This window comes from Cibotium barometz, chromosome 39 (genome assembly GCF_041138505.1).
Source record: "Cibotium barometz isolate CiBa-2024 chromosome 39, ASM4113850v1, whole genome shotgun sequence".
Classification (NCBI taxonomy): Eukaryota; Viridiplantae; Streptophyta; class Polypodiopsida; order Cyatheales; family Cibotiaceae; genus Cibotium; species Cibotium barometz.
Window position 1 is genome coordinate 8384660 of NC_141084.1, and position 19971 is coordinate 8404630.

The 19971-nt window shown below is 49.0% G+C and overlaps 1 protein-coding gene across 1 annotated transcript in view; it reads left to right on the forward strand.

The window, feature by feature from the left end:
- LOC147615683 (UTP--glucose-1-phosphate uridylyltransferase-like) overlaps positions 1-19971 on the forward strand; it is a 61375-nt gene that overhangs the window by 26394 nt on the left and 15010 nt on the right. The window contains exons 9-11 of the mRNA XM_086778240.1: positions 17622-17694; positions 17795-17852; positions 17954-18000. Coding sequence (XP_086634366.1) covers positions 17622-17694; positions 17795-17852; positions 17954-18000 — 178 coding nt within the window. The remainder of the gene's footprint in view (positions 1-17621; positions 17695-17794; positions 17853-17953; positions 18001-19971) is intronic.

Consider the following 19971-nt stretch of genomic DNA (forward strand, 5'->3'; position numbering starts at 1 on the left):
CCTCTCATGAAACTTGTACAAAGATTTCTTGTCGGGCACAAAACTGCTGGAAATTATTTCATCCCCAGATGGACTTTCCCATGCATATTCATGCTGGTATCTGGCTCCATAAACCCTGCATTGGCATATATTAGCAGAGATTATTCAGCATTTTTTTTACCATTTTTTGGTATTTTTAAGGCATTTTATAGCATTTTTTTGCTACAGCCATGCTGTCGGCCTGCAACAGTTGGCCGACCAGCATACAAAGGTAGTATAAAAGGGTTGGCTCCTTTTTTTCCCTCAGATTATCTCTCTTTTTGGCTTCTGCAGTGATAGGCAGCATCTACGAGACCTCCCTCATCTTGCTCCACATGATGTACTACCTTTTCTGGTGATATTCAGCAGTGATCTTCTTTTCTCCTTTATGCTTGCTGTCCATATACAATGTTGTACAGTTCTTGCAGCATTTCTTTGTGGGTGTCACAGCATAGTACCCATTCTTTCATGGTATCAGAGTGGGAAACATCTACAGGGACCTGCGTTTTCTATTCCCATGCTGCTGTTGATTGTTTACAGCATATAGGAGCTGTTCACTTGTTGCGTTTTTTTCATCAGTAACCTGCGTTTTTTCTTGTGGAGCTGCGTTTTCACTCGGGACTGCCTCAAGTGCTGCAATTTCTTTCTACAGAGCTGCTTTATAGCCTTTACCACTGGAGAGTCATTCTATGCTCTTCTCTTTCTGGTTCCCTCTCACCCACCCTCTCTTCTAGTCTTTCTAAAGGAGGCTTGGGCTCTTGGAGGTGATGGCTTTTGGAGATCACCATTCTCCCCTCCTGGGGATTCTCTTCTCTTCCCCTCTCATCCCTTTGGATGAGTATCTTCCTTCTCTTGTGTTGTTTCATGCTGATGCTATTATTGCAGATTTTCTCTCCTCTCTTTCAGAGGAGGATAGTGGTTCTTCTACAGAGCAGGTGGATGATTTTGTTGAGATATCCTCATATATTCTGGAGCTTCCTACTTTGGTGGCTTCTCTCTTGGCAGTTGCTTCTCCTCCTTATGTTTCAGAGGAGGCATCTTCCACTATCTTGGAGCCTGTTTCTACTTCGAACCTGGCAAATTCAGCTATCACTAATGATCAGTTTGCTCCAGTGGTTGTTTCAGTTTCTTCTTCTTCGGAGGAGGATTCTACTTCGGTATTTTTCTCCCCGGTTTTTTTGCTCGCTGAAGCTGCGCCCCGCCTCCTGCCTGCGCGACCTGCACACCAGCTCCCCTCCCCCGCCATTGTGCTCTTGCCCCCCCCCCCCCCCCCCCCCCCCCCCGGCCTGCTTTTGTTCCTCCGCCACCTTCGCCTGCTTTCTGCTGCGCCCCCCCCCTCTCCTGCTTTCTGCTGCGCCCCCCCTCCCTCGTTGCTGCGCTCCCTCCCTCCTTGCCCCCTCGCCCCCTCCCTCCTCGCCTCTTCGCCTTCTCGCCCCATCCCCTTCTTCGCCCTTCTCGCCTCTACATCGCCCCCTTCTGCCAGAAGTCTCCTCCCCGCCCCTCAGTCGTGCAGCTGCCGCCCCCCCCCCCCAAGCTTTTGCTTCGCCGTTTTTACCCCCCCCCCTCCTTTTCGTGCTGACCTCCGCCCCCCCTGGGGGTTTTGTTTCTTTTTTCCTCCGGTCTTCCGCCTTCTTGTGTGCAGCCCGTTTCCTGCAGGTTTTCCGCTTTCGCCTCGCCTACGCCTGAGCTTCAGACTCTGATGGAGACTCCTCCCACCTCGCCTCAGAGGGACTCATCAGCAGCCCCCTCGTCCGCCCCCGAGGACACCCCCATCAGGCAATCTCTTTCGCTGGAAGAGGAAGCGAGCCTCACCGCAGAGGTGGAACGCCTTCAGGCCCATTCCACCATCTGCCGTATAGTCGGCACTCGCCCCAGCAGAGGGGAGATCCGGGATCTTCTCTAGGCCCGCCTGCTTGCAGATGTGGGCAAGATCCTGGACGTACAGCTTCTGGGCCGGGGACATTATCAGATCGAGTTTGAGACCGCCCAGAGTGTGGCCAAGGTCCTTGCCATGAGTCCCCTTGACATCAGGGGTGCTCGGGCTTTCTTCAGACCTTGGCAGCATGGCTTTGATCCAGCAGCAGCTGAGCAGGGAGAGCGCCTTTTTCATGTTACAGTTTGCTTCCCTGGACTCCGCCGGGAGTATCTTCCGCTTCTCTCTCGGCTAGGAGCATTGGTGGGCTCGGTACTCGAGACTGGCCCCACAGCAGCTTCAGTGGTGGCCAGAGCAGCTGGGCTACCCTCCGTCAGAGTTTTGGTGTTTGACATCTCCTCCCTTCCTAAGGTCATTCAGCTACCTAGGATAGGGGGGGGATGGATTGATCAGAGAGTGGAGTTCTCGGGGCTCCCGAACCAGTGCTTCATATGCAGGCAGGTCGGCCATCTGGCCAAGGCCTGCCCTCGCAGGAGACCTCAACCCTCACCACAGCAGAAGCAGGCCCCTGATGGCCCGCCCACAGATGCGGCACGGCAGGCTGCCTCCGGGACACCTGCTCAGGCCACAGAGACCTCGGAGTGGCAGCCTGGACAGGGGCGTCGCCGAGGGAGACAGTCACAGCAGAACGCACAGAGACCGCTGCAGCAGCAGCAACAGCAATAGGCCCAGCCTCACCGGGTTCCCGTGAGGAACAGCTTTGCTCCTCTCCAGGAGGAGCCCCCTGCAGTGACTGAGGACCAGGAGATGCCAACACCCCCTCCTTCACCCCCCCCACCCCCACCCCCACCCCCACCCTCATCCCCTCCCATTGCCTCGCTTCCACCTTCGCCTCCGCCCGCCCCCGCTCCGGTCTCGGCAGCGGCTCCCTCTCCGCCCCCCTCGCCCCCCCCTCGCCCCCCCCCACCCGCCTCGCCTTCCCGGGAGACCATGGCAGTCCCCTGGCGTTCGCCCGCAGTCCGGAGGGCGTTGAGCACCGATCTCGCTCGAGCACCACAGAGGAGACCTGCCATGCCGATCCGAGCTTCACGGATATCATCTATCCGCAGTCGGCTGAGTCGCCTCGGTGTTAGACAGCGATCGGAGGCTTTTGGTTACGCTTTCACTCGGCTTTTTGGAGCGGAGGGCCCCCATGAGCCAGCACCCATCCGCGTTCATGTAGTGATACCTCCGGCCCGCGGGGAGGAGGCACTTGATTCAGCAGTGGCCTTCTCGTTCCCTCTCTGTGGCCCTTGCGACCGGGAGTGGACTCTAGAGCTCGCTATTAGCACTTTGAAGACTCAGGCAGTTGAGTTTTCACATCATGTGAGCGACCTGGAGGTGATAGATGTGATAGGCCGGCTCTGGGAGTTGGCTCATTTTTTCTTGGATCCCGGGAGTGTGGATGCCTCAAGGATTCGTCACTTGGTCGTGCGTATAGTGGCAGACTTAGCACGCGACCCTGGATATGTATGTATACACGAGGTTGCTCTGTCAGAGCGGGAGGCAGTCGCCATGGGCCACAGCCACTGGCGCCTGATCCGGGATTCTTGCAGTACACCGGGTGGGCAGATTCGCAGCCGCTCGGATGGGGACTACTCTCCATCCAAGCCGCTTGCGAAGGCCCGCCGCACGGCTGAGACAGCATCTACCTCAGCAAGTCATCCATGAGGATCATCTCATGGAATGTACAGGGCCTGGGCGGAGCACATTTTATACGCTATTGAGGTTGCTTGAGGCAGGAACTTCAGAGATGCCTGGTTGGTGGCAGCATTGATATTTTGATGATGCAGGAGCACCATTTTATACGCTATTGAGGTTGCTTGAGGCAGGAACTTCAGAGATGCCTGGTTGGTGGCAGCATTGATATTTTGATGATGCAGGAGCACCACTTGGGTGAGAGCAGGATCCGGAGATATGGTTCGGTGATGCCTGGTAGATGGGATACCTTTTGGTCTGCAGGGTTTGGTCCTTTGGGTGGACAGGGAGGAGTTTGCATGGTCATTGCAGATGTATGGCGGCAGGCCATTGTGGATCGAGGGATCATTGTGCCTGGTAGAGCACAGTATGTCATTCTGAGGGTGCATGATGAGCTATTGGGCGTGCTCAACGTCTATGCGCCTAATCATGCTAGTACTAGCCAGAGCAGAGTTCTGGACCCAGGTTACGGATGCATTGCCAGAGGCCGCACATTGGTGTGTCGGGGGAGACTTCAATATGCTTGAGGACCCGGCCGATAGGGTGAGAGGCAGTCATGTTACAGTGCACGGCACGGAGCTTGCAGCTTGGGATCGGTTTTGCATGACACTGAGGATCACTAATGCATGGCAGCATGGGGCTTTCTCCCGTTCTCAGGACAGTCTTAGTTTCTCTCGGTCGGATCGTCGACAGGGAGGGACTAATTTATCACGGATTGATCGCTTTTATGTGGGCGACTGGTTAGGGGAGCGAGGGGGCTCCGTCGGCATTCTCGCTGGCACCTCATTTTCAGATCATGCGCCAGTTATCCTGACATGGGAGGAGAGGACACGGGAGCCCAGCTTGCAGTTGAGGATCCCAGAGAGGGTACTTACAGATCCCAGTCTCGCTGAGGACATTGAGAGGATCTGGCATGATAGTCAGTGCTCTGACCAGGATGCAGCAGGCCAGTGTGCCCAGGGACTCCTCGAGCTTAGCTCTTTTCTGCACGCTGCAGCCTTGACACGGCTGGGAGAGATTCGCGAGAGGGAGCATCGGCTGAGACGTAGCCTTGCCTCGTTACAGCGCCTCCAGGAGCAGCAGCCGGCATGTGAGTGGTTGGCGTCCCAGCTGAGCCAGGCACGCCAGGAGGTTAGAGAGGCAGAGGAGTAGAGACATGAGTTTTACTATCGTCGTCAGGCCTCTCAGTGGACGCAGCTTGGTGATAGAGTGACTGGTGAGTTTTTTGAGATCACTGGACCCCGCCATGCTCGGGCAGGAGTCCGTCAGCTTGGTAGACCGGATGGTTCGGTGGCTACTGAGCCCGGGGAGATCAGAGCCATAGCCACTGCATTTTATAGAGACCTGCTTTCAGCGGAGCCAGCCACTGAGGACAGAGATGCTTGCAGACAGACTGTGTGGGCCCATGTGCAGAGGAGGGTCACAAATCGTATGCGTTCGGTTCTTGGTGCGCCTCTTTCAGAGATTGAGCTTGCCGAGGCCTTGAGGGTCCTGCCGCGACATAGTTGCCCAGGGGAGGACGGACTGACGCCGGCCTTTTTTATGCGCTATTGGGACCTTTTGGGGCCAGGCCTCCGCAGGGGCTTTCAGCATGTTTTGGACACTGGGGTGATGCCGCAGAGCTTTTCAGAGGGCTTGATCTATCTTATCCCCAAGGGGGAGGGAGTATCAGATGATATTCGGCATTGGAGGCCTATTACGATCCTCAATACTGTCTACAAGGTCTTAGCAAAGACCTTGAGTTTGAGGATCCAGCCCTTCCTGGGGGAGTTGATTCATGCTACTCAGACAGGATTTGTCAAGGAGCGTAGTATCCTTGACAACATCTTTACTTGCTGGGAGGCGACGGCCAGGGCTAGATTTCTTGGCGAGGACTTGGTCGTGATGCTTCTCGATTTTGAGAAGGCATACGATAGAGTTGATTGGGGTTTCTTAGAGGGCACTATGCTTCGCCTGGGCTTTGAGCCAGGATGGATCAGAGGGGTGGCGGCTCTATATTCCACAGCTCGCAGCCAGGTGTTGATTGCAGGAGGACGGGGGTCGAGTTTTGAGCTGACCAGATCAGTCCGCCAGGGGTGTCCCCTCGCTCCTTTTCTTTTTCTCTTCTTTGCGGAGGCTATGAGCATGTATTTGACGGCAGAGAAGGTTGGTTTGAGAGGACTTCAGCTCCCAGTGCGGGGGGAGGACTTGCTTGATGCTGAGTTTGCAGACGACACGGGCTTATTTTTGCATGGCCAAGAGGCCAATCTTCTTCGGGCAGAGCAGTCGCTCCAGGTTTTTAGTGCAGCTTCGGGAGCATTGATCAATTGGCGCAAGACAGTGGCCTTTTGGATCAGTAGTGCTCCCACTCCGGCATGGAGCCCGGACCCCGGTTTTAGATGGATTCCTCCAGGCACAGCAGTGCGGTATTTGGGATGTCAGATTGGCCTAGATTTGTCACCTGAGCAGCAGATTGCCCTGCTTCTTTTGAGCATTCGGAAGAAGCTTTTGTATTGGAGTACAGCTCGACTATCATTGGCTGGGAGGGTGGTGGTGGCAAATCAGGTGCTGTTAGCGACCATGTGGTACATTACGTCTTGCTGGATCTTCTCGAACTCTTGCATCAGCCAGGTACAGAGGCTGATCAGGAACTTTCTGTGGTCTGGGCGGGATGGTCAGCCAGCTCGGGCAAAGGTTGCATGGGCAGTTATTACACTTCCGCTGGCTCAGGGAGGTTTGGGCATTATAGATCCAATCGATCAGAGCAGAGCCTTATTGGGGAAGCTTATTGTTCGGGGGTTGCTTCCAGGCGGTGAGCCTTGGAAAGAGCTCCTCTTGCAGCGGCTGCAGGCTCGGGCGCCCCCAGCAGGGGGCACTTGGGCACCAGAGATTCGCTGGATCTTCATAGAGATGAGGAGGACAGGCCTCAGTAGAGGATGGGAGGACAGATTTGCTTTGAGTATCTTGAGAGCTTGGGAGCTGCTGAGACCGGGGCTCTCTCAGCGACCTCCTTCATGTGTTGAGGAGCGGGCCAGACAGCCGCTCATCTGGAGCCCAGCGGTTCGCACAGAGCAGGGTCATATGCTGGGTTCTCGGCCTCGTTTAGCCTGGGGGCCTTTAGCGGCAGGCCCAGCTCGTAGTTTTGCAGTCTCCCAGAGGAGATCCAGGTGGAGAGGCTGAGTCACTTCAGAGGGGGGTTGATTATGAGAGATGATATTCAGGAGGCACTCACAGAGGAGTGGTTCACGCCTCTCGAGCCAGTGACCCCACGGTGGATGGGAGCCTTTACACAGTTGGAGATCCTGATTGCTGTCAGAGCTTGCACTGAGGATGGCAGTTGCCTCTACTTTGAGATTCAGGATGAGGGCAGACTCCAGCGAGTGGAGGAGGAGTAGCCTTTGGTTGCAGAGTGCACCTTTCAGAGGATTCGGGTGGTGGTCGCCGCTTCTCGGAAGTGGCATATAGACCCCGATCCTGCTGATGTGCTCCCGGATTGGCGCATATGGGCATATGCAGGCGCCCCTTGGCTCGGCTACAGTGGGACCCCGGGGAGTATGAGTGGCACGATCCTTATGTATCCCTTGAGGCCACAGAGATTACCTTTTTCCAGTATACTGTTCGGCTGGGGCGGCATATTTTGACGGCGAGGAGGACGGTCTCTCCAGTGGAAGCGGGGCATTGGACTCTCACAGGAGTTCCTGGAGGATTTTTGGGCTCGGCTCTGGGCTAGTCGACAGGCTCGCAGGATCTCGACTTTTCAGTGGCTGGTCTCCCACAGGGGCTCAGTAGTTGGCACTTGGCTTGTTTACAGCGGTCTTCCGGCGGCCTGCGTCCGATGCGGCCACCCTATGGAGACACAGAGACACTGCCTTTGGGATTGCCCTCAGGCGCAGCAGATTTGGCTGCGGATGCTGCGTACTCTGGCTCCCCTCTCTCCAGAGGGTATGTTTACGTGGGGTGCCGTTGCTTGGTCGACTTCGTCAGGGCCTGCTATGGGCTATGAGATGGAGCAGGGCAGTCAGGCCATCAGATTTATTAGGGGCCAGCCTCGCCTGGTTCCGGCACCGGATTTCTCGTCCGCCAGCTGGACACAGGAGCGGGATTTACGATGGGAGCTTCTCAGCAGCCTCACCATCTGGTTCACCTGGAGGGCCCGGTGCTTTACGGCCTTTGAGGGGAGACTGGAGCCACCAGCAGAGACTGTACGTGGGATTTGGCAGGAGTTGATCCACACCCTGCGAGGACAGTACGATCGCATCCGGGGAGAGACTCGGATGAGGCGATCTTGCGGCGCCAGGCCTTTCACACCACTTGGCGTTGTGGCCCCTTCTACACCTTACACACGGGATCCCCCCGTTGGCACTACAGGCCACCTGTTTGGCTCTTCCCCCCCCCCCCCCCCTATTATATGATTTAGCCTCTCAGTCCTTTATACTGATGCTTGTATTTTGCAGCACCTAGGGAGAGTCTGTTGGGGTAAAGGCGTTATGCCCACCCTTATAGTGTGTACAAGCCCATAAGTTATAGTACATAGTACACTTAGTACTTTTAATGTACTAAGTGCACTATGTGTACTAGTGCAATATACAAGTGTGATAGGGGAGTCACACACTCATGCCTCATGAGTTGACTTATCCCCACAACTCTCTCTCTCTCTCTCTCTCTTGTTTCTCTGTGTATGTCTCCCACATGACCTAATCCTAACTGTTTCTCCCCATCAACTGGTATCAGAGCTGGTGGTGCCTCTGCTTGTTCGTCTGCTCTTGCTAGGAGCTATCGCTAAGCACTAAAGGGCAAGGAGCCTCGTCAACATTGACGCAAGGGTTGCTGCCTGCCAACGCCTTGTAGCGTTGGATCCGTGGAACGAAGGCTGACGGGCGTTGAGCCATAGGCGATTGCAGCTGGGAGCGATGGCGTAAACACACGCAAGGCAGCAATCAGGCGAAACGTAAGCGAAGGCAACTGGGCGTTAGTCGTCGGCTGGTACACGCAGGCGTGAGCGTTGGGCGAAGACGCTGGCTATTGCAGTCGGCTTCAATCATCACGCAACCGTGACATCGTGAACAGCGCCTGGCCATTAGCGAAGGGGGCGCCCGTCAACAGCACATTCACGGGCAGCGCACCTGCTTCACTGCCACAACTGGGATGCCATGCAGCCAGCACAGCCAGAGCAGCAGCGCCCACAGCAGCAGCAGCAGCAGCACTAGGCGCAGCCAGCGCCTGCAAAGCAACGTGCCTACAGCCGCCAGGTGTTGAGCGTGGAGGGCTGGTCGTGGGAGTCAGCCAGGTGCAGCCACCCTGCCCAGCAGCTGGTCTCTCTCAACAAAGCAGCACACGAATTCTGCAGGAGCACCAAATTCATCAACCCGCCTGCATTTAGAGTAAATCAGAAAATTACAAGGTATTCTGCTTCAATTTTTTTTGGGATTTGCAATTGAGCAAGTACAATCAACAATTGAGCAGGTACAGGTGCCCAATTGCTCAATTTTTGAGCAAAATTGGCAAAATTTGGTGACATTGGTCACAATCAGGATAAATTTGCAGGAAATTGGTCAAATCAGGATCAATTTGCAGGAAATTGGATGTCGAAATTTGGGGCTTTTGATGTAATTGTGCAATTAAGCACTCATACATGCTGTATGATGTGAAAAATCGCACATTTGGGCAAAATTGCAGCAAATTGCAGTGCAAATCAAGGGGCTTTTGTGCCGATTTGGTTGATTTGCATGCAGGCGATCGCATTTGATGCCGTGGATAATGTGCTGATGCCTTACAAGCACTCAATGTGCCTGTAAATCAAGGGGCTTTCATGTATTTGATGTATATGTGGCCAGGGGGAAGCATCGTGAACACTCTGGATGCCTTCATGTGCGTCAATGTACCATGCATGATCAGAAATTGATCTCAAATCAAGGGGCTTTTCAAGTTTGTATGCTTGTTGAGCTTGGCAAAGCAGCAGGCAAGACATTTATGCCTTGAATCCTCAGAAATCAGCTTGCAGTCAAGGGGCTTTTGCCCAATTTCTGTTCGGGACTGTTGTATGCAGTGTACAGGACTGTAAAAGTCTGATTTTCACTCATTTGGACAGCCAGGAGAGCATTTATTGCTACTGTACTTGCTGGTACAGATTTGGCACAGCTTTGTGCATGTTTTGGCATGGCTGTACACTATTTTGAGTGACCAAAAGGTTCAAATTCAGCTGCTGTACTTGCCGGTACAGGTTTGATACATCATTGGTGAGCACTTAGTACTGCTGTACAGTACTTTGGAAGGGCAAAAGAGCACATTTAAGGTGCTGTCCAAAATCTGCAGCAACCAGATTTTGGTGTTTTCATCACATAAAGTGGGAGAAAAGTTGCATTCTTGCTTCCGCAGTGGGAGATAAAGCTTGGGAGAAAAACTGTGAGCACTTTGTGTGCTTTTGGTGCAGTGTTTGCACATTTTGCAGGGAGTCAGGCATTGACAGGTTGCATTTTGCTATGGCAACCACAGGTGAGAGCTCTTCATTGCTTCACATCAAGAAGCTTGAAGGCTCGCATAATTATGATATTTGGCAAACCCAGTGCTACAATGTGTTGCTCCAGAAAAAGCAGCACAAGCCTATCAAAGAAAGGGGTGTGATGCCCGCTTCTCTTACTGCTGAAGAGTGGGAAGATATGGATGAGCTGGCAAGATCTACTATCATGTTGTCTGTGTCAGACTCATTACTTTTCAGCATTCGTGAAGAGAAGACAGCTTGGGGAATGTGGCAGAGATTGCAGGACTTGTATGCCCAGCAAAGTGCCTCAAGCAAAGTGTATTGGTTGAAGAAACTCATAGGTCTTCAGATGAAGGAAGGGGCGTCTATGACAGCCCATCTAAATGAGTTTAATGGTATTGTCAGCCAAGTTATCAATCAAAAGTTGGCAATGGACGATGAGTTCAAAGCCACTTTTCTGTTATGCACTTTGCCAGAGAGTTGGGACACATTCAGGACAGCCACTAGCAATTCGCATGCTATGCTGTCATATGCAGATGTTGAGGGTGCTCTTCTTCAAGAAGAGATGAACAGGAAAAACAACTCTGTTGGAAAGTCCAATGCAATGAATGCACGTGGGAGATCCCAGCAAAGGGGGAAAAGCCAAGAAAGGGGAAGGAGCAAGTCTCGCTCCAAAAAGGATTTGGAATGCCATTATTGTGGCAAGAAGGGACACATTAAAAAACAATGCTACAAATGGAAAAATGATCAAAAAGAAAAGGGAAAAGGCAAAGACAAAGAGAAAGATGAAGCCAAAGATGTAAAGCCAAAGGGCAAAAGTGGAGTCAAGATTGAAGAAATCAATGTGTCACATGCAGGTGGCAGTGAGGATGAGGTCCTCTTTATGTCTTCACTTGATGCCCATTCACTTCTTACAGGTGGTCATGGTATGCACTCATGGATCATTGATTCAGGTGCCTCCTTTCATGTCACAGGTTGCAGAGACTTGTTTGTCAGGTATACTGCTGGCAATGAAGGAGTGGTTTATTTGGGTGATAACCATGCATGCAAGATTCTTGGCAGAGGTGATGTGAGGCTTGTGTTTTCAGATGGCTCATAGCTTCTGCTCCATGATGTCAGGCATGTGCCTGAGATCAAGAAGAATTTGCTTTCTACTGGACAGCTTGATGATGCTGATTATGTTACCACATTTGGTAGTGGAAAGTGGAAAATTAGTAAGGGCTCACTGGTTGTTGCCAGAGGCTCTAAAGTGGACACTCTTTATTTTATGCATGCAGGTGTTTGTCACCATGCTAATGTAAATGCAACCGAGTTGCCGGAAATTTCTATGTGGCATAGCCGGTTGGGACACATGAGTGTCAAGGGAATGGAGCAATTGTCTCGTTTGGGTTACTTGCCTTCTCTAAAGTTTTCAAGTTTTCAGTTTTGTGAGCATTGTATATATGGCAGGCAACTGCAGTGCCCTCACAAGAAAGCTCTTGGACAGAAAGATGCTCAGTTAGAGCTTGTGCATACAGATGTATGTGAGATGCCTCAGCTTTCTTTGGGAGGGGCAAAATATTTTGTGTCATTTATTGATGATGCCACACGCAAAGTGTGGGTTTATCCTCTTGGTTTGAAGAGTGATACATTCTCAGTGTTTCAGAAGTTTGTTGCTCATGTTGAGAATCAGACTGGCAAAACACTGAAGGCTTTGCGTTCCGACAATGGTGGAGAGTATATGTCCAAACAGTTTCAGGACTTTTGTGATGCTAAAGGCATCAAGAGGGAGCTCTCTACTCCTTATGATCCTCCACAAAACGGGACAACAGAGAGGATGAACAGGACCATACAGGAGAAGGTCCGTTCTATGTTGTCACATGCTGCATTACCTCATGGTTTTTGGGCTGAAGCTGTTATGACAGCCGTTCACCTTATAAATAGGTCACCTAACACGAGGCTTGGTGGGAAAGTGCCAGAGGAAGTATGGATAGGGAAGCCTCCGTCATACAAGCACTTGAGAGTGTTTGGTTGCGTTGCGTACGTGCACATACGCAGGGAAATGCGCACCAAACTTGATCCTAAGTCTTACAAATGCATATTCCTAGGATATGGTGACAGAGGTGAAATGGGGTATAGACTTTGGGATCCCATAAATAGAAAGATCATACGCAGCAATGATGTCATTTTTGATGAAACATGCATGTATAAAGAGCCTGCAAGGCAACAGGAGCCTGGCAGAGTCATCTTTGATGATGATGGACATCATGGACAACAACAAAGGGCTGTAAATCAGCCATTACAGCAGGAAAACCAGCCCTTAAATGGTGCTGAAAATGGTCCAAATGGACAGCTAGACATGGCAGAAGATATCCCTATGGATATACCACAGTTAGAGGAGATACCGGGCATGATATTTCAGCCTTATGGCATGGAACAGGAGCCACCAATGGGTGATATGCAGGCTGGACAGCAACCTGCAAATGATGGTCATTGGGTACGGAGGTCCACAAGACCCTCCAGAGCCCCTGACAGGTTTGTTCCAGGGGTTGACTATTTGATGCTTACTGACTGTGGAGAGCCCTCATGTTATAAAGAGGCTTTACAGAGGGCAGACAAAGCTCTATGGGAGCGTGCCATGAAGTCAGAGATGGATTCTCTGCATAAAAATGGAACTTGGAAGTTGGTGCATTTGCCTGCAGGCAAGAAGGTTTTGCCATGCAAGTGGGTATACAGGCTCAAAGTTGCACCAGATGCAAAGCCAAGATACAAAGCCAGGTTAGTGGCTAAGGGATTTAAGCAGGAATATGGTGTGGACTTTGATGAGATCTTCTCTCCAGTGGTCAAAATGACCACACTTAGAGCTGTGTTAGCTTTGGTTGCACATGATGATCTGGACTTGATTCAGATGGATGTGAAGACTGCTTTTCTTCACGGTGATCTCCATGAGGAGATATATATGCAGCAACCAGAGGGTTATGCAGTGAGTGGAAAGGAGAAGCTTGTATGCAAGCTGAAAAAGAGTCTTTATGGGCTCAAACAGGCACCAAGAGAATGGTATCATAAATTTGATACATTCATGAAATCTCAGAAATTCAGGAGAAGTGACATAGATCACTGCTTGTACACCAAAAAAGCTTTGGATGGCAGTCTCTTGATTCTCATTTTGTATGTTGATGATATGTTGATTGCCGGGAAATCTCGTAAAGAGATGGATGCCTTGAAGCAGAGGCTGCATCAAACCTTTGATATGAAGGATTTGGGTGATGCAAATCACATTTTGGGTATGCGGATACTTCGGGACAAAAATCAGCATGTGTTGTATTTGTCTCAGAAGGAATACATTGGCAAAGTCTTGCAGAGGTTCAATATGGACGGGGGGAAGAAAGCTAGTACTCCTTTGCCTCCATATGTGAAACTCAGTGCTATGGACAGCCCACAGTCAGATAGAGACAGGGCTGATATGGCCAAGATTCCGTATGCTTCAGCTTGTGGCAGTCTCATGTATGCCATGGTTGCTACTAGGCCGGACATTGCATTTGCAGTGGGAGTGGTTTCTAGATACATGGCCAACCCTGGCAAGAAGCATTGGGAAGCAGTGAAAGGTGTCATGAGATACCTGAAGGGCACACAGGATATGTGCATTTGCTTTGGCAAACAGGATGCATTAGTGCATGGTTACACGGATTCGGATTATGCCGGTCATCCAGGTAACCGGAAGTCTACTACCGGCTATGTATTTACATTCACAGGAGGTGCTGTGTCATGGATATCCAGGATGCAGAAGTGCACAGCCTTATCTACTACAGAGGCCGAGTATATTGCAGCCACAGAGGCTTGCAAGGAGGCATTATGGCTATCTCGGTTAGTGGTTGATTTGGGCTATACAGGGGATATACCATTGTTGCATTGTGACAGTCAGAGTGCCATCCAGTTGGCAAAGAACCCTGTCTTTCATGCAAAGACGAAGCATGTGGATGTGAAGTATCACTTCATCAGAGAGGTGATAGAGAACAAGCAAATTCAGCTTGTTAAGATTCATACGGATGACAACCCGGCTGATCTGTTGACAAAGAGTTTGCCTCCGGAGCGGTTTGCTGATTGCAGACACTTGATGGGCATTGGATGAGGCCATTTTCAGCCTTGATATGGCCTTGTATATTATCATGTACATGCTGATTTTTCTTTTCCTTTACTTAAGGGCACTTTGCCTTTAAGTGGGAGGTTGTTGGGGTAAAGGCGTTATGCCCACCCTTATAGTGTGTACAAGCCCATAAGTTATAGAACATAGTACACTTAGTACTTTTAATGTACTAAGTGCACTATGTGTACTAGTGCAATATACAAGTGTGATAGGGGAGTCACACACTCATGCCTCATGAGTTGACTTATCCCCACAACTCTCTCTCTCTCTCTCTCTTGTTTCTCTGTGTATGTCTCCCACATGACCTAACCCTAACTGTTTCTCCCCATTAGAGTCTCCCGGGCTGCCATGATGTATTCACTGCTCTGTTTCTCTTATGAGCAGGAGAGATCTTTTGTAGCCCTACGGGCGTTTTTTCTATAACTAATGAAAGGATCTTTTCTCGGAAAAAAAAAGGATTCTACTTCGGTCCCGATACTTGTTGCAGATGCAGAGGAGGTACCACATTTTTCGAAGCTATCTATGGTTCCATCTCCTGAGGGCGTCTCTATCCAGATTAATCCTATTGTTTCGTCTTCGATATCTTCTTGATCTTCTCTCGTGGCGTCTTCCGGAGACCTTCTCGGTATTCAGATGTACCATATCTTCGCGAGCTTTGTGCCTTTTATGAGGAGGTTGTTCCTTCAGACTCTTTGGAGGATTTTTTGCAGCGTACCGGACCTGGTCCACCCATCTGGCGCTGAAGAGGAGGTGTTGGAAATTATTTCATTCCCAGATGGACTTTCCCATGCTTGTATTTGGCTCCATATGAAGCCTTGCATTGGCATATCTTAGCAGAGATTATTCAGCATTTTTTCTACCATTTTTTGATAATTTTTAGGCATTTTATAGCATTTTTTTGCTACAGCCATGCTGTCGGCTTGCTACAGCTGGCCACTCAGCATAATGAGGTAGTATAAAAGGGTTGGCTCCTTTTTTCCCTCAGATTCTCTCTCTTTTCAGCTTCTGCAGTGATAGGCAGCATCTACGAGACCTTCCTCATGCTGCTCCACATGATGTACTACCTTTTCTGGTGATTTTCAGCAGTGATCTTCTTTTCTCCTTTAGGCTTGCTGTCCATATACAGTGTTGTAAAGTTCTTGCAGCATTTCTTTGTGGGTATCTCAACATAGTACCCATTCTTTCAAAAATTGGCGCAATAGAAATGTGAAGTCTTGGTTTTCCTATGGAGTGACAGTCCCATAGGCAAAACACAAATCCTGGCACGGGCCTTCCTATGGAGTGACAATCCCATAGACAAGGTCGGCACAAATTTCAGTCCTACCAAGGACTAACAGTCCCATGGATAAGACGCAATCCTGTTCATACACGGGTGGCAACAAACAGGCTCTGTCCATATGGCACAAAACTGGTCACACACGGATGATACACAACTGGTTCTCGTCCATGTGACACCAAATGACTGACCCCCTTTCACATGGGGCATTGGCCTGGCCACATGTGAACATGGTACAAATCTGGCCGCTTTATGGAGTGACAGTCCCATAGAAGTGGCTCCATAAAAGGTATGGAACGTTTTTGAAACGCATTTTTTGAAATATCAGATTATGTTGTTCCCCGGCACCTGGCCAAATAGCCTAATAAGTGCTAGTTGCATTATACACAGACTTGTGCCATAGGCACGGGACCGTAACCTTAAATGTTGCGTGGTGACTTGTCTGGATTACCATACCAATGTATGTGTATTGAATCTATGCTGAAGGCTAGTAGATGGTTCATCACATTGATGCCTATGATTAAGGTAAACTACATAATGTTAAAGATTGCCTTTATCTATGGGTTCTCGAGACAAGGCTCTAGTTAGAGTGTTGCAATAGAACTCTACAGTATAGAGCGGAGACCTGAGGAAACCATACGAGATTACATCTTGCGCATGAAAACCTTAAGCTCATAATATGAGGATTGGGAGAAACTCAATGATACACAAATGAAGTGATGTTCTCATGGAATTAAAGAAGAACACTTTGCACAATTTAATCATATTCAAATTCTTTTTATCAATGTTATAAAGAAGCAATCCAATTAGATGACGATAACATGATGGAAGATACCATTAATATGGACTCTTCCTTATCTAAGCCAATGAAAGTAGGGATCAAAGAGACATTGAGCTCTAACATGTCTATAGCATAATTCTATAATACTTTACTTGGAATATTTAGAAGTCACTACAAGAAAGGGGATGAGATAGATTGTTAACCCGTATGACCCCTGCAGAATGATGTCGTGGCAGCCTAGGACAATGGTGCACGTGACAGCTCCTGTGTCCTTATCTCTCGAGTCATGTATAGTCTGCATATCCTCTTCACTTGGGTTATGCTCTCAGATCTCCTTGACTCAATGGGGAAGATACCCTCAGTTGACCAATGGCAATCCTCAGAGCATGGGACATGTGTTTGTAGAGATACCAGGGTTTCTCAATGAATCCATCCTCCATAATCCTCAAAAAATTCTCTCTAGAACCGGAGCTTCATGGGGGAGCACTAGGGGTGTCAGCCATGTCTGACTCGTGTCAAGTCAAGTTGGATAATTTGATCAATTTCTTGCTGAGAAAGATCCAAGAAGGGGAGTCCAAACTGTAGTCAACCAAGACTTGCTAAGCTGCTTGGAGAACTTCAATGCTAGCCTCGGGAGGCGGTCTCTGTCCAAACTGTCCAAGTGAGATATGTAGGTGATATAGTCTGAAATAGTGCATCAAAAGAAAATAATATTATCTCATGTGGTATCAAAGGCTTACTCCTGGTAATGTGGGAAAACATCATCACCTGGGCTCTTTCTATCCAGATCAGGTTGCAAATAGAAATAGTTGGAAGTGCAAGTGTGTAAAAAATCCAGCTCCTTAGTACTCAGTTCTTGGAAGTGAGCTTGGAAACACTCTCTTCCAAACGAGCTAAAGTGGCAGATGCCCTGGCTAGGCAGGCCTGGGCAGCAGGCCACATAGTGAAGAGAAAGTAACCCACGGATATGCGTAAGAAGTAATTGTCTTGACTGCCTCACCTGTATATGAGGAGGAATGTCTGCATTTAACTTGATGTGATGTCCGTTTGCAAGAGAAAGAAAGTAAGAAAGCTGTATTAACGTCTACTAGAGAGAGAGAGAGAGAGAGAGAGAGAGAGAGAGAGAGAGAGATGCTTCAGCGTATGATTAGCCTTTTGTTACGCATGGATTGCGGTTATGTTGTTTTCCACCCAGGACAGATATAATTAAGCCCAAGTGATTGCTTTCGATAATTAACCTTTCCTGGATGCTTGAAAGAACACAGCGTGAAGGATGCTTTCACTTATTTGACTTTTCTATGGGGCTTAGATTTTGATTAGTTGTTCTGAATGCAATCTGGATATTTGGTTGTAAAGGTATCCTCCAGGTCACGGAGACGTTTTTGCCTCCTTACAGAACAGTGGGAAGCTGGATGAATTATTAGCAGAGGTTGGTGCTTGACAAGCAGGTTTACAGGCATGTAATTCAAAGATATAAGACACTTTCCCATGCCTTTTTCAAGGACTAATAATTGTTTCCGTCTGTCTAGGGCAAAGAATATGTCTTCATAGCCAACTCGGACAATCTAGGTGCAACAGTAGACTTAAGTATCCTTTTTGAAACCATATACATCAGTGGTCTGATGTTTTCAGGGTAAAGAACTTGTAAGGTTCACTACATGTAAGGTTCAACCTTAATTGGTATCCAGAAATTCTACAACATCTTCTGAAAAACCAAAATGAGTACTGCATGGAGGTAAGCAAGTGTAGCTCCTTATGTACTGCAATTTCTGGCGTAGATGTATTGTATGTTTTTAAGGCTGGATACACAGTCTTATGTAGCACACACTTCTAGATGTGATCACAGCTGTACGATTGTGCTGATGTGGCGCAGAAATGGGATGAACATGCTAGTCTCAGCCGATTGGAATGAAGCAAACTTTCTGCAGAGAATTGGCAACCTGAAAAACTTCCAATTTCAAATGGAACCATAATGAAACGTCCATGGCTTTGTTGTGTAAAGAGTGGTTGGGTGCTATCTGCCTGTGTAACGTGCGGCAGCTTACAGATGGGGATTATACTTTGATAAATACTTTCAGCCCTTGCTTCTTGACGATGAATAGCACAATGTAGAGAAGATAAGAGTGTAGAGAGAGAGAAGAGACAAATACACAGTATTGGGTTGCAAATACTCTCTGAAGGGTCCCTCCACCACGTATGGTGTATTTGCTTTATTGAATGAGTAGAATGACAGATTTCTGGCTGTAAATAGCCTGGACCGAACTGATTTGGATGTCTTCCCTTGGCTGAGATAGCTTTCAGCCTGAAAATAATCCCTTGATCTACACCTTCCACCTTGCTTGGCCCCTTCTTGGCCTTACCCTAGCCCTTGGACTTCAGCACTTGCAGAGATATGAGATGATTTATGCTCTAGGCAAGCCATCACTTATATATGCTCCATCTATGCTGGTTGGTCTGCCCATAGCTGGTCAAATCAGCATCATTTGCATCATTTTTCCACACGTGTGAGCTTGTTGCTGGTAGCTGACTGGAGTCTAGGCGAGGTCGACAGGGTTCCTTGGGCCTTCGAAAGGATGTCCCATGTGCTATGGGCTGGCCTAAGGCCTAGGTGGGTCTTCAACAGCCCTTCCATAGTTGTCCATGAGATAGATTCGTATAGAATTGTAACATGCAGCAGAAGTATTCATAATTAAGGATCTTGTGCCATGGTCCATGTGGTCTTATGTGCGTATGGGATGAATGATATGCAAAATGCAACCATGAGCTGATGCAAACCCTAAGGCTTCTACTGACTCTACATGCATGAATGCATCTCTTCAAGTGGGTTAAAGGACTTGGACTGACTGTCTAAGGCTGAGGAATGACCTATGTAGCTCGTGTCTGACTTATCTTGGACTGAGGATTACAATGGGGTCACGGCGTACGACAATTATCATCCTAAAGGGTACTAACAATGTACGATGTTGCACTAATGATGATGAGCCATCTTGTTACCATGCACTACAGTATAGAGTGTATGTGACATTCCCTCCTGCTTAGCTTGGCGGTAGGTTGATGGCTTCCAAGTAGTCCGCCAACAACTGGGGGTACTTTTGAAAGAACTCCTCGTCTAGCCAAACGGATTTGTGGGTATCTCGATCTCGGAACTTCGTATAGAATTGATGTATTCGTCGACCGGAACCATGCTTCCAACGATGAAGAAGGATCTACTCAGGCTTGATGATTTCTGCCTCGTCTACCACGTGTGGCTGCTATTCATTTGAAACATCAAACACCTTTGGTCCAACATATGGTTTTAGCCAAGAAACATGGAAAACATCATGCATTGCCTAATTGTTAGGCAACTTCAACTTCACGGAGACATCACTTATCTTTTTAACTATTGGGAAAGGTCCAAAACTACAGAAAGAAAGCTTGGGACAACGTTTGTCCACTTCCCTTCTTTGAAGTGGACATCTTGTCTAGACTTATTTGCCTGTTTGTGAACTAAACAATGGCCAGGCTCAAAATTGAGGGACAAACTGGGTTGAGTACCGAACTCTGCGGAATCGACATACTGATCTTCTATACTATCCAAGTCTTTTCCAGAGATGGTGAGAATGGTAGACTCTTGAATGGTCTGGATGCTGGTCTTTCTACTAAGAACATCTGCTACTGGGTTATGCTAACCAGGGATGTACTTGATCATTCCTCCAAACTGGTGGAA